The following is a 16,124-nucleotide window of genomic DNA, read 5'->3' on the forward strand; positions in this document are numbered from 1 at the left end:
GAGTGATGATTTCAATATAAATAACACCATCAACAGATGACTTTAGTATTAACTGAGATAACAATACCAGTTTGGTTTTTCCCCAGTGATACGTGTCTATTTTGAAGGGTGTGATTTAACATTAACATTTGATGCCTTCCAGAAGCCACAAAGGATATGAAAGTTCTTGACGGATATGAAAAACCTTCCTTGGTGTTTGATGTGATTGTTCAGTCGATTTGATTACTGTTTTCCAGTCTGCTTCTGAATAACAACACATCCCTCAAGGTCTTGGTTAACCTCATCTGTAGACCAATGGACCACAGTGGGATAAAATATAAATGCTGGTGTAATCCCCTGGGATTTTGCATAAATGCACTGGAAAGGGTTTAGCACATAACACGATACAAACAAAACAGGAGTGGTTCCTGCTAATGCACACTGTGCAGCTCAACTACAGCAAAAGTTACTTAGTGAGCGAAATATGACCAAAAATAATGGATATTTTCAGCCTGCATATTCAGAACCTGGTGATCTTTTCATATTAAAACAATTACAAGGTCTGTCGAAGACAATGACCATGTTTAAATGATTAAAAGGGCATCTGTTCAAACCGACCAGACAATGCCACTCTGTATCTGAAGTGGGAATCCGCAAAACATTTAATCAGCACTTAATGTCTTTAGGCCATTTTTTGAGGAAAACCCGACTCATTTGGTTTAGCGATGTGCATATCTGATAAGGGATTTTAAAAAGAGATAATGCTGTAATCACATTTTATCCTTACTTACTAAAAAATATATAAGTTTTAGCACAAAGAGACAACTTCCCAATGTTTCGGCATGTTTAATATACCTTTTTCAAGGGAACGTTTTTTGACGCCATGGTAACCACACATTTATTTCTCTTTAAATCTAATGTCTTTGTGATGTCATTCACTATGTAGCTAATGATGTAACGATCTACTGTTCTTTTCTATTTAAACCTTCAGGCATCATGGTAACTAGTTTATATATATATATATATATATATATATATATATATATATATATATATATATATATATATATATATATATATATATATATAACCAAAATATGGAGCTCTAAAGTTGTGTTTACTTGTCCACAGAACAGGGATAACATAAGCCATGGAAATGTACACCTCCTCACATTGCCCTGTGTATATGCCTGATGCAACTCTACAAGTATCATGCAGGCATCCAAGCAGAATACAATATGATTCCAGACACAGGCTTTAAGACCCACAGGCAATCGTATTCATGCTACACATAACAATGTATTCTCTATCTACAGTAGCTGCATTGCAAAACTCTTTGACTTCCAGATCCTGCATTAGGATGATAGCCTCAAGCCTGCCCAAGAGAGACTAAGTTGAGACAACTTGTAACCAAAGCTACATTTGAACCCAGGCCTACATTGGTGAAAGGCTGGTGCTGTGCTTAACCTTGAATTGGATCTAAGGCTAGCCCCTCAGCTGCTTTCATATAATGTACAAGGCTACTCCTAGGGCTCGAGGAGAAAATCTAGCTAGCAATGAACCAACCACTATCAACAGTGGTTTAATATTACATAAATTAGATGTATCATGCATGTATCATGCAGTTAAAATACATGGAATAAACCAATGTACAGCACAGGATAATAAACTGTTTTAATAAGGGATTGGGGATCAGCCCGTGTCAAAACTGATACAATCAACCTCTCCATTAACCATGTCTATATTAAAGAACTGTAGCTGAAATAACCCCTTGCCTGATTCACTGCCCATTATTTCAACAATTCAACACATTTTGTTGCTCATCCCTTACAGAATCAATGAATTTACAAGCTGCCCGGTTCATCACAACAGCTTGGAATAGTATTCCAACAGAGAATATTTTATATACCTAGCTCGATTTATCCAAATAGAGATTATAATGCCCTAACTTATTATGTGGTTCAGAATCTTTTTTATGTGCTCTTACAATAGGGCTATTTTAATTTGCAACAATTGGATAACAAGTTTGGGTTGCCGTATGGGTTGCAGGGTAATGAAAGTACTTCAGGAGCTAGTTGATTAATGGGAACTTGGAAAACATCAAAAACAACTAAAGCTGTCAGTGCCAGCACTAAAGTTTCTGACAATGTGATGTTAATAGGAGTTAACAGGTTCTTCTGAATTTGTACCATAAATAAAACTTCAGATCTATGCCTACCATTGATGCCACCAACCTAAAGTACGGTACATAACAAGATAACCGATGATAACAGGAGCTTGAACGTGTGGCAATTATAATAGTTTGCAAAGAAATCACAAGTAATGAGCTTGTTAACAAAATAAATACCCACAGCCTTGCAGAAGCGACCCGATCCCTGATGGGTACTGACCTTGACTGGCAGAGCATCCCATCACAACAACCTCTGCTTCCAAGTAGTAGGCTCAGCCTCTACGCAGACTAATCTTCTTTCACAGAGGCTATAAAAAGCAGGTAAGTTGCTTTCGATGCTAAAATGTCCAACAGCGATTACGGACGTCCAATATGGCTCCTCTAATACATTAGAGGAAACCAGAGGACAAAGCTTTTCACATAAGCAAATGGATGGCTCATGGATATAGATCTGAAAGGGGACTCACAGCCACAGAGAGCACTTCTACTGCTTGCTATGGCTTTCATCTGCAGGGATCACTGGGAAACATCACTGTTCTTACTGTTCAGAAACTCTTCTGAATCTTTTGCTTTTGCTTTTGTTTATAATAGTAAGGCTTAATAGTAAAACAGTACTATTAGTAAACTATTAGTAAAACAAGTGGATCATACACACTGAAGACACCAGCCTTGCAAACATACTTCAAAGGAGTGCTAGCCAAGGTTTTAATATGAATTGTATTATATTAGCGCTAGTATCATAATTACTTGTCCTCCTTTTCTTCTCATAAAGATAGTTTGGTTCTTTGCATGTGTATTTTATACATTAGTTTGGAATATGCAATTATTTCAAAGACAATGCTGTCTATGTAAAAGTTGCTGCTTCTTCCTGGCATGAAATAATTTCCTGTCCCGTAGCTCAGTTTTATTCCAATGGTCTAGCTGAAATAAGGTCATGTAAACGGCCTCACAGGAAGTTTTTTATATACTAGAAATAAACATTTTTAAAATGTTTTTCTACTGCATTGTGCTTAAAAAAAAATCTGAATTAAAAGTATAAAAACAAGCATGCCGCTAACAATTTGGCATTTTAAAAGCAACACAATGCAACGCATATTTGCTCCTTAACAAACAAACAAAAAAACCCTAAAAATATGCTTTAAAATAGTTCTAAGCTTATTTTGTTTTAAATCACAAGATCAAAGTGACATTGCTTTCTGTTTTCACAAAAAGCAGAGATTATCTTCAGAGACTTCTGCAGTATGTCTTTAGATAAGTAACAATTTATGCAGTCAGATCCAGAAAGCTTAACATGTTCTTTAATGTAGCAGTAGAACTACAGAGATCAGCTTTACTCCTTGCACAACTTCTGCAGAAGGCATGTACTTTACTGGAGATTTCAAGCAGAAACAGACTGTCATCTTACAGTTTAAAAAATACCGAAAGAGCAGGCTACAAGTGTATGATGGAGATGGTGGATGTTCAACAGAACAGTATACTTGGATGTTCAATAGAATTAATTAACATTTTTGTTGGCAATTATTGCCTATTTTTCTCCAACATAAAAGTTCAGTTAGTATCTGTTAATACAGAATACAGATAGTTTTCGTGTATAGTACATATGAGGTTCTCCTGGTTTCCCCATTTTGATTCTTAAATAAACGTAAATTCTAAATCCTGCAGATTGTCGCGTTTGTTTAACCTGTCACACATAAAAATGGTATTACATTCCCTCCAGCAGGCATTTGACTTCAACAAGGCAGGAAAATGTACAATATATATATATATATATATTACTATAAACCTTTGATCAAGCCATTGATGTCTCTGGAACCACATACTTGTATTTCATAACTGGTCAGTAATCAGTTCTGTCATTTTCAATACATCCACCACTTCAAAAAGCATGAGCCTCTACCTGCCAAACCTGTAATGGTCTGACGTGCCTGGGAGCGTCTGTTTTAAATCAGCGTCTTGGTAAATCTCCTGAATGGCCACACACTGTTTTAATCTGTCAGAAGAACAGGGATTAGAGTAAACCACACTTGATGAAATCCACCTGTATAAATACTGCTTGAAGCTCAAATTCACAAACCGTAAATTCAGCTAAAACTATTTCAAGCTACTCCACTTCCAATGGTCCCACAGAGCCAACTTCTTTATGTTATGATTGGAACCAATAAACAGCGGTAATTCCAATAACTGCTACCCTACAGCCATATTATTGTACCATGAGTATCATTGGGTTTTATTTGTTTCAAAGCCATTGTTTTTCTTTTGCTGGTAATGCTGTGGTCTGACTATGGTTCTGCTAAGATTCTAATGGTAACTTAACTTTATTTTTAAAAAATGAATCTGAAACTGCAGCTTAAGCTTCGGATGAGTCATTTGTAAAACACAACAACCTAATTAACATTATTTTTTAGCATATGTGCAAACCATAAAGTAAAAAAAAAAAGTAATTTTCTTAGTTGTATATTCACTGCGAGCTAAATTAATTGAAAAACAATCAAAAAAAAAAAAATCACTGGCCCTGAAAGGGAGCCGTGTGTAAAGCGATGACTCTCAGTCATGCCTGCTGCCAGTAAACAGGCAAATCTACAGCAAAACAGCACTGATGTGACACATTTAGAAAATCCAATAATTACACTACAGTAATCATGAGAGCACTTGCTGAACCACAATAGCCTTTTTGTCTCCAGTGTGCCTACCTAAAAACATCATCTGCTTCCATTACTGAACGCTGCGCCATTTAAAAAAGCACTGTAACTAATACATAAGCTTGAATAATCTGTACAAAATGTGGTGCAATGTTGGAAGGAAAATGATGGGAACATTTTAACGTGATAGCTGCAATAGCTCTTTATGAATTCAATATGAATTTCAGGAATGTTATTTCATCAATTAACAGGAAATTCACATATAATTTATAATGTTATTACATGTGAAGTATGTACTTATAATTACAATTAAAATGAAATGTATTCTATTATAAACTGAACAAATATTTGTGTGTATGAAATTTTTTTTTTTAATCTTTTGGTCTGGATCACTCAGCCTGCTTGAAATGTATGCCGCCAGTTTCAAGATTACAAAAGTCCTGTTAGCTTTAGAGGGAGTCATCATAGAATAATGAGTGCTCTGCTGCATGGCTGAGATGATCTGTAAGGTTCATAATGTACTGCGATTAATGTTTATTTCATATGAATTACATTGCAATTACGAAGTGGGCACAATGTAATTACATTGATATTAACGAAATCTAAAATGAAAGTTTACAAAAAATGTATGATATTATCCCTCAGATAATTTCAGATAATTCCAATTAAATACATTACTTAGAAGTGTTATTTACATGTTTATAACTCTTAATCTAGCTCATATATTCATCTGCCACTCACCACTGAGTCCAGCAATACACTGGTTAAAATTAAACTGATGAACAAAATTCTACTCAGTGCAGGGTACCTCAGATATTCAGTCAGGTCAGAACTTTGACACAATAAGGGCTATTCCAGAAAGCATCTAATGACTAAATGGGCATCTAGGCTTCAGATTACTAATTGGATAAAACTACATGCTACTGAGGCATGGTCAACCAAAGGACCAAGCCTCATTTATCAATGTGCCACTTCAACATTAGTCACAGAATGGAAGCCTGTTTGATGGAATTTGTGTAAAGCAGCAAACTATTTTCTGCCATTTTACACCCAATTTTCAGGGCTTAGTTCTACTCAAGAGGAATCTGAATTTGTTACGGATCATGGTACAGCTTATTTCTATTAGTAGCATTATTAGTTTTCCAGCTAGCAGCCCACTGCTGTGCGTTGATACTTATCTAGACCAGGGACACGCAGCCTGTGGCCCGTGGGTCGCATGCGGCCCGTTTATCATCTGACTGCGGCCCAGTGTATTAATTCCATTTCACTTATGAATATATCGTAAATATTTTTTTAAACTTTGTTGACTTGCTTTTTCTAATTTTTCACATAAAAAGCAGCACACTATTTAAATTTGTACTGCAGAGGGTAATTGCATCTCATCAGCTTGTCTACAACTAATTTCACAAGTCTTCCTCTCCTTTCTCAAATGCACAAACCTGCTGCATTGAAAGAACCCATTCCCAACACAGGAGGCTTGTTGCTAGGGAAGTGACTTCACTGCTCTGTGACTTTTGCTACATTGCTGCCTGGTACAACAGAACAACTAGTCGGCTAAAATAAAAACCGCTTCAGCAAGTAGATATTTAACTTGCTTTGTGTTATTGTGTAAGGCGTGTGTATATGATAACAGTACGATTTTAATGCTTTGTTTTTAATTGTTTTGTATATTTTTGTTTGTGATGTGTACCATGCAGTACGAAATAAAATTAACAGTAATTCTAAGGGAAAATGTATATGCCTATGTATATTGCAGCTCAGGGTTAAACTCGGATTATTCTTCAGTAATGTGCAGTCCGCTATAAACATTAGGTGAAACTAGTTTTCTGGATATGCAGCCTGTGATAAAAGTTTGGTTGCGCACCTTTGATCTAGTACCTTGATATCTAGCCGATAGCAAAACTTAGTATGAAAAAAACAGGCCTTAAACAACCACTTTGAAATGTAATATAGCACTTAAAAAGCATGTTTAATAATCCCCTAAAGCAATGACACACTGGTTTAGCTCAACTCGTTTATATGCTGTGTGTGTGGTAAATAAGCAGTGAAATCTCTGCCTTGTGGGAATGTGCCTCATTTCACAGCTTTCCGATATTTCAGTCTTATCTTATTTTAGAGATTTCAATTTTTTTTAACTTTTTAAATGTCTGGCATGAAAACAAAATGCATTGGTTATGTAACTCCTCTTCTAAAAATCTAAGAGGGTAGGGAGAGCATGGTAAAGCGTAGGTAAGCTTTGTAAAGAATAGTGAGTTATGGTAAAGCATATTAATAAACATGGCAAACCAGGGTAATCTATGGTAAATGCACCATAAAACCATGGGAAAAGCATAGTAAAACTGCAAAAACACCATGCAAAAATACTGTGGTAAACTTTTATAAGGGCCAGTTTTGTCTTAATTGTGACTCTTGATATAAATACCATCACTGCTTGCTTGGCTTAGTACTTTGACCACAGATCAGCGCAAACAAAAACATCAAGAAATAGATGGGAGATGCAATGACTGACCAAAGAAAACTCGCCATAGAGTCACGAGCTCCCTTAGCTCCATGACAGTGTTTCTAATGTTCACTCTGCACACTGTACTATTGGGTTGTGAGACTGATGCATCAGGTGAAAATTACAGTCAATGCGATGTGTGAGTTACACAGGCGTCCCTGGGCAAGGAGCCTGGTTAACTCCACCATAACTCAGGTTTTTACTAGGAGGAAGTCGTATGTTCCAAACTAAATTATGAGGGCAAATATTTAAAAAAAACATAAGTTAAGCTCAGTGTTATTTTGTTTGTATCCCTTCTACCCCTGTGTCGGTGGTTGTTATTGTACTTCTCGGTTAAGGTAGGGTTTTAAAAAAAAAAACTGCAAGGTTTTCTGATGAATAAAAAATCCAGCTGCAATACATGGATAGGACAACAATGTTTTCATTCATCATGAATCAATGTGAAAAGCACAGTCTGTTATTTCAGAGATGCCAACACTTTTTATAATTATTTATCCCTTACAAAAAACACAGAAATCCAATACAGTATATACAGCATTTGAACTGCATCTCTATTAAGATAACTTGTTTTCTAAGCTTTCAGAGAAGGTATTGTTTGTGAAAATGAGAGTAATTCTTAACTAGAATGACAAAAAAATTTCACAATACAAACAAAGAATCCCTTTATTGGTGACGGATCATAGCGTTATCTAAACATTACTTGAACCTTTTTCAACATAACTTTGCCCTTTTCTTTCCACCTGGATTGTCACACAAACAGAACATGAGGATCCCACAGGCATATAAGAGTCTTGCAAAGGTCCTGCTGTGATCAGTCTGGTTTCCCAAAGTAAATGCCATGAAGGCCCCCTGTCTCTGCTTTCACACCTCAAGATGAGGTAGCTCAAAAGGAAAACCTGTCTAAGCAGCCGAGTCTAATTAGCCGACTTCTTTACCACTAGACATGACCGACACAAAGACTCATGTGATGGTTACATGCATTTTAATTGCTGTGCATTCTCTGAACGCAAGAGTATGGAATACATTGAGTGCCCACAGACAAAGCCAGCAACAGGAACCCAGACACTATGTGAAAACCTCTTTAACCTTGTTCAAAAGAGAAAAGAGAATGTAGAAGCAGCCGACACAAGTGAGTAAGGAGCATTGAACACCTTAATTAATGAATATATATATATATATATATCTTCTTTGATATGCATGAAATAGCATTTTACAGTCCGTAGCATTGATAGGGGATCTGACAAGAACGCATAATAGACGCAGTGTGATGAGTGCTGATTTTGAGACTACAGCATATCTCCATTTGTCTTGCAGCAGAATGGCTGAGGTGATTGTTTCTGAAGTCACAAGGCAGCGGTTAGTAGGTCACGGTCACTGGTCCCAAACTCACTAGCAGTCAGTCAGCTTCTTCCCTGGTAACCCATCTTTCATGGAGTGGTACTGTGCTGTATAGAGACACCCAAGCAACTCTTTATTGAGAAACAACAGGCACATTTGGTGACACTGCCTCTTGAATGTAATCACGATACAACATAACTGCAAGACGTTGGATCTAGATAAGCATCTCTGGTGGCACAAGGTGGAAATGGCACCTCTCATTTTGGCTAAAACAGGGAGGTAAGCCTATGGGTGACTTGTTGTTTCCTTTATTAAGTTCACTACTTGAAATACAATAGAAAGGGTTATGGTTCCAGTATTTCGATCTGCCTCTGCCTAGATCAGTAGACCCCAGTTTTACTTGACAACACCCAGAAAATAGAATTTGGGAAAGAATCATGTGGTCTAACATGCTTCAGCAGCACAGTAGTGTTCTAGTTGTAATAACTTATCAATGCCAAGAAGTACTTAGCTGCAAAGTATATTTTCTTCTGTTAGGAGAATGTAATTTACAATGTGAAATATTGCAAGTCTTATTTTGAATTATTAATACAACTGTGTTTTGAACTGAGCAGCATATGTATATATAAATATATAATGACTCTAAGTGGCTGCATACTTTAGGATTAGGCAACAACAGATAATAGATTAAAGAAATGAATCATATTCAGAAACACGTGTTTGATGTGGGATCTTGTAACTTGTGAGGTCCTATTAAAATCGCTGCAAAAGAGAAATGTCTGGTCCTGAAATGAACTCTCTAAAAGAGGCAACTCCATTCCTTGCTAAAGCAGATTTCACCCGCTGCTGTGACAGCACTATTAATGTTTTATGTACCATCATTATTTGGGTCCCAGTTTCATTAAAAAGGAAGGGGCTAAGCTTGGCTTTAAGCCTTTCTGTCTCAAATGTTAAATGAATGCTATCAACCGTTCTTAATGTAACTGCTAAGTAAATTGCACACCCCCAAACTGCTATCTAAGATTGCTCCTAACTAATTTAATATCCCTCTTTTTAAATAGACTAGTCAGAATATCTTGCTTAATTCCAAATTTCTATATATTTCAACTCTTTTACTCTTTTAATAAAAATGTATTCTGAAAAAAATTACCGCAAGTCACAGCTGCCAAAATAAATGATACTGGACATGCACAGATTTATCCAACATTTTTCTTCCTTGTGACAAACAAAAAGAAGTCAATAGCAGTACTACAAGTAAATATTGTAGGCATCTACAAGATGAACGTCTATGTTGTAAAAAAAAAATTTTAAGAAAGATACTTAAGCTTGGAGCCTTGGGTTCAGGTGTTGCTGGATATTGGGATACCTTTCCATCGCCATTTATAAAGAAGAAAAATTGCAAGTTGGAATTTAAACGTTTTTCTTTGTTTATTAGATTCCCTAGGAGACACAGAATTGATGATGATGCAGACAGTACTGTGGTGCTACTATGTCCACCTCTGCTGGCTTTGGTAAATGTCTTTTGTTCTTTAGACTCTTCCAGGAAAGTAAGTTTAAAGAGAATTATGTGATACATGATACATCAGTTATCTTAACAAATCTATTCTGTTTCTTGTTTAGATTTACTTTGGATAGCATTTAAATTTCCATCATCACATCCTGGGGATTTCTTTATAAAAAAAAAAAAAAGAAAGAAAGCTTAAAGCACTCTTGAACTCAAAACAGCTTGCAAACGTCTTACAGCTTGTACACCAGGGTGTAACCATTAGCCCTCCAGTGGATGTAAGAAAGACATCAGTTAGAAATACTGTGGTATTCAGTGATGTCAGTTCAATGCCTTCCATTAAAGCTACTTAATTGCAGGGCAAAATAACTTGTGAAAACACGCACTTGCAATCAATTGTGATCTATTTCTTTACAGATAGCTTTTGTCTCGCATAATCTCATTGGGTTTCAACTGTGGTTTATTGGAAATGCTGTCTATTTATACACAGCACAGCCATTCATTTTCTACATCAATAGGTCATGCTGGCGTTGCAACCATTCCTGGTATTATAGAATGTTCATTTAGGTTTCATATTGCTTATCAGAATGTGTGGTTAAAAACCACAAGTGATTTCACAAGGGCTTTGACATTCACATTCTATAAATCATAGAGGTCTGTCAGAGCATGAAATATTCATTTAAATCCTTAAATAAAAGCAGCAGACCTAAAGAAATACGGTATAAACAATGTCAACAAAGGCAGGGGTTGCGGAAGACAAAATTACACCATAACACTGATTGCCAAGTTTTTTGGTAACAATAATATTAATTTAAACCCATATACATGTATATAAAACATAAAAAGAAACGATTAAAATTAATTTGACAAGCGATTCAGAGTAAAATGAACCGAGCCTGTTATGAATGTATTAAATTAATCTTAAGGAAATATAAATAAGAAGAGTTGTCTATCACAAATATATATATATATATATATATATATATATATATATATATATATATATATATATATATATATATATATATATATAATTTTTATTCCGTATTATCCCCATGGGTAATGGAAGTGTACCCAAAAGAAACCTGACCTAAATTCCTCCATTGACACTTGGAGTGGTCCACTACTTGCAATAGCAGACGGATCTGCTAATGCCCTGAGCTCTGTTTAAAGAATGCATTCATCATCAAAAGCTCTCTGAATTACTAAGGAAAGATGCAGCCCATATGCCATGTAATTTCCTATCTCTTTCAACCAGATTAACAGATTGTATCCGAAAGTCTCTTCCGATGTGAGCTTTAACTTCTGTGGGGATTAAATGTTGTTGATGGACAAAGAGGGGGCAAAAAACGCTGCTGCCAAAAATCACAGAAACACAGCTTTGACTGTTCTCAAGGCAAGCAGAATGGGATAAGAAACATCTTGGAGTGAACTGTGTTTCAGGCATCCCCCTCAAGCACTCATTCCATATCGCTGCAGCTGCAGTCTATCACAGATATTACTCAACTGCACTAAATATTTCACATGCAGAAAATGAAGGTATACAGAAAAACAGAATTGGATAAATAGGTTTATAAAAATATTAATAGAAGGGTGAAATAAGCTAAAAGCCTTTATTCTGTAGGATACTCCTACTCACAGCCCCATTGTACAGATAAGAGATATTCTTGGCAGGTTCAGTAAGCATCACAGTGGAGACAAATGTAACCAATAAACACGTATAAAGGTTTTATCAAAATGTAAAGCTTTGACAACAGCTATACCACATGATATATGTTGACAGCAACAGCCATGTACAACCTGCAGACAGGCAACTTAAAGGGAGTAAAACTCTAGTAGGTACTGCTTTTCAGTTGTGGAGGCCAGATACATCCAGATAAATCCAGATACAGTGAGGTCACAAGTGAAATTAATTTGATGTCCTATTTTATCATTGGACAATAGCCCACATTACCAAATGGCCAGACACTAAAAATAAAAAAATATAAAAATAAAAAATATATATATATATATATATATATCAAAAGATATCAATAACCACCAAAGTGTTTTCCAGGCTGGATCAAGTTAACGTGAACTGTTAGCTGATCCATTCATTTCTTCAAAAGCACTCAATCATAGACTGTGAGATAAACCTTATAAGAAGTTAAGACCAACGTCCTGGCTAGTCCCTTTATCAGTGTAATGAAACTGGTGAACTGCCAAAGGTCATCGGCAGCTCCACTTTCACTACCTGATTGAAAACAGCTGTTCCTTGCTGATCTTTGCTGTTGATCCTTTCAAACCCAAGAAAATACAACTAACACATGCCCCTGACTTGTCATAATTAAAATGCTGGAGGAATGCAAGGGAATGGAATTATTAATAGCCTTTATTAAACAAAACTGTTGTGGTTTACAAAGACTTTTTTCTGAACTATTTAAGGGGTCCTCCTGTTGCCAGTGTATCCGGCAATTCCAAATCCCTAATGTGAGAAAGTGAATGGGAGAGGATTACAGGGCTAATGCCATGAGATGAAGGAAGGTTGCCATGAGATGAAGAGACTTAGGCAGAAAAGATCTTCAAACCATGTCTCCTCACAACATCAATGGCAACGGACCAGGACCGAAATTAAACCTTAAGACACTTTTTTTTTACTGTCATTTAGGATTTCCCTACCAGGAATCAATAATACTGTATGGCTATAAGCACACTGGGCTAGGTCATTAGAATTTCATTATGTGCTTATAAATTGAAGATATGTAGAATAAAGGTTAAGCCAGTTTTAACCCTAAATAATGGAAAAATAAAACAACATAGTTCTGGTAAAATTGTGTACTATATTTCATAATATTTAGCATATTCATTTATAATATGTGGCAGTAGTAACTGTAGTATGGTAAACTGCAATGCAGGGATCACATTTTAAATAGCTTTAGTGTTTTAACACAACATTCTGATATCAGGCAAATGGCAGAGATTCACGTGTTTAACTGGATGGTGGCACAGTTGATTATTGCATTGATCGGCATTGAAGGTTTGAGTTCAGATCTAGTTTAAATACACATTTAAATGTATTTAACATCTGCTGTATAACATGTATGTTTATTTCTTAACCTTTTGGTGTGCAGTGTAAAGTACATACACAACACAAAATCCAAAAAGCATTATAAAACATATACTGTATTATGCATCATGCGTTTCAGTCGAAAGAAAAGTAAAACCCCAAACCTACCCCCCTGTGTTCTTACACATCGAGAACGTGGCCAGTCCACACAGTAAACAGGGGCCACACATTTTAAAAGTATCATATCGCGATGCTGCCTTATCTGCAATAAGGTGTTTTTTACCTTAAGCTCTGAATTTGAGTGGACCTGGGGGATTCGCACAGTCTGTTCACAGCAATTCAGCAGCAATTTCAACACCGTACAAGCTGTTGTAAAAAAAAAAAAAAAAAATACTTCCCCGCTGGGTATAATTATGCTAATATTAACCAAGGTGTACATCACAGGTTTAATTGAATGTTGAGGACTGGGACTTAAATTAATTCAAATACAGTAGCTATGGAGAACTCGATTATCAGTTTGAGTAAATATAATATAACCTAGTGTGTGTGTGTGTGTGTGTGTGTGTGTGTGTGTGTGTGTGTGTGTGTGTGTGTGTGTGTGTGTGTGTGTGTGTGTTCGTTCAGCCACTGTCATGTATTTTAAGAGTTTTTTTTTAATGAATATTGGAAATCGAAGGAGAGATACGTGTGTTGAAGATACTAACACAAAAAAGGCAAAACCACAAGAATTTTGCGAATTTATAATACTGATCAAATAACTCCCATAGCTTGTGAAAATATCATGCAAAGAGTAAATATTACGAACAATACGAAATGCCTGTCAAGTTAATACGTTTAATTATTATAAATCAACGTTTTTTTATTTTGTTTTGTTTTTTCAGATTTTATAATATAACTGTTTGAGAAATGCATGCTGTCTCAGGTACCTACTGCAGCATACACCCTATTACACCGATCTTAATGGGCATCAGCAAAGTACCCCGTTAAAATATTCAAGCTAACGATACAAACCCCACTTGAGATTTAAGTTTTTGGGGGCAGTGATAAACGACCTCACATTAACCCTAGCACTACCAACTGTTTTCAACAATCTCTGTTCTACCTTGCCTGAAAAATAAGAGAAGACATTGCCAAAAATAATTTAAGGATTGATAACTATTTAAAATAACTCACCTCTTTTATCCTGTATTTTAACTGTAATCTCTACAACGGGCTCGGTTTCTCTGTCCAGCCGTCTGGCGATCACGATGTCTCCGGTGTCTCTGGTTACAGTGACTGGAGAGTTCTCCACCGGAGGGTACATCAACTCGAAACTGGCCGACTTGAACCTGATAGGGTTCAAACTCATCACAACAGAACCGATGCTGGCGTCTTCAGACACCGTTATGACCACTGGGTTCTCTGACTGTAACAGCGACCTCCGTTTTTTCAGTAAACCAGGGTAATGATCTTCTGTCTTGGCTGCAGCCAGGGACCACCGCCGGGGGAAGATCTCAACTTCCATTTTTGGGCTAGTAAGAGCCGGTTTGCCGTGGTCTCTTGTGAAAACGTCAAACTTAATCGGGCTTGCCAAGCCGAGAATGGAATCGACAAGTAAAACTTCTCCTGTTTTGGGTACCACATAGAAATTGCCGTTTTTAGGCTGGATAGAGTAAAATAATTCTGCATTTTTCCCGGTGTCTGCATCCCATGCGGTTACTTTGTAGACCACTGATCTCAAGGCTGTGGCGTCGTCCAGAGTAATTTTAATATTGGTATTATTAAATGTAGGTTCATGGTCATTAATGTCCAAAACATCAACCTTTAGCAATGCAACTGCGGCCACTATACTGACTTTTGACGAACAACTTTGGCAGCATATACCAAGCTGTAGTACATATTCTGATTGGACCTCTCTGTCCAAGCTTTTAGTGGTTTTCATTAAAATGTGACCGTGCTTGTGATGGTAATACATATGAAACGCAGCACTCCCTTCTCCAAGCAGTATCAGGTGCACCGATCCAACCTCTGAGCACCATTTCTGTGGGTCGATCCTTTTAATAGGAATGATTAGTCCGTTTAATTTGGACCCAGGTGGCGAGTTTTCAAAGACGTGTCCATAAAAGAAGGGTTTTCTCAGTTCTGTCTGATCCCCCAAAACCGAGGATATGAAATACGACAGTAAAATTGTCCAGATCATGATTATAACTAAGGTTATCCACGGTGATCTTCCCAGGTGCGCCTGCTGGAAATACAGTTCCTCTTCGAAATTATTGTCACGGTAATCTATCCCGTAAAACCATTAAAAAAAGTTGATCTTGTTGACATAGCTACTGCACTTTTCTCTGCTGCTGTCTCTCTGATCACTAGCTTAAGAAAGTCGTCTTTCCCTATCCAGAACAAGTGCGCACTGCTGCTGAGTGTGTTGGTATTTCTATCAGCATTCAGAATCAGCTCTGCTGGACAGCGCCACAGTCAGGGGGTGTGGTCTCCAAGCTAGGGAATCCCGGGGGAACCCCTCCCCACGTGACTGTTACCGTGTACCTGTTTCTACAAGCAGTAGCCCGACATGGTATTTTGCTGTTCTCATTGCAGACTACTGCGATACTAAACCAAAGGCCTACAGTTTACATAGACTCAGACCTATAATAATATTTAAAAAAAAAAAAAAATACTTTAAAAAGTTCACATTAAACATGCAATGTGCAGACCCAAAAGCGTTACTAATATCCATAAAGTGCAGTAGACTATTTTGTTGATAAGAAATACATACGTCCGGTATGCTAACTTAGCTAGAGTTAAGATATGTTAGCAAGTTATTTTATTGTTGTTTTAGACTGCATGTATTACGTTGCCAAGGGTATGTGCGGCTAAAGGATGCTATAGTGGCATGATTAGAAGTTGCTTTTCTGGATGAAATATATTATATACACTACAATCAAATCGTGTCTTCTATAACAGCATATTAC

At 36.7% G+C, this 16,124-nt stretch overlaps 1 protein-coding gene across 1 annotated transcript in view; it reads right to left on the reverse strand.

Moving 5' to 3' along the window:
• LOC117424187 (neural-cadherin-like) overlaps positions 1 to 15,576 on the reverse strand; it is a 52,150-nt gene extending 36,574 nt beyond the window's left edge. The window contains exon 1 of the mRNA XM_058992745.1: positions 14,350 to 15,576. Coding sequence (XP_058848728.1) covers positions 14,350 to 15,355 — 1,006 coding nt within the window. The 5' untranslated portion in view covers positions 15,356 to 15,576. The remainder of the gene's footprint in view (positions 1 to 14,349) is intronic.
• Between the last annotated feature and the right edge of the window lie 548 nt (positions 15,577 to 16,124).

This window comes from Acipenser ruthenus, chromosome 19 (assembly GCF_902713425.1).
Source record: "Acipenser ruthenus chromosome 19, fAciRut3.2 maternal haplotype, whole genome shotgun sequence".
In the NCBI taxonomy this organism is placed as follows: domain Eukaryota; kingdom Metazoa; phylum Chordata; class Actinopteri; order Acipenseriformes; family Acipenseridae; genus Acipenser; species Acipenser ruthenus.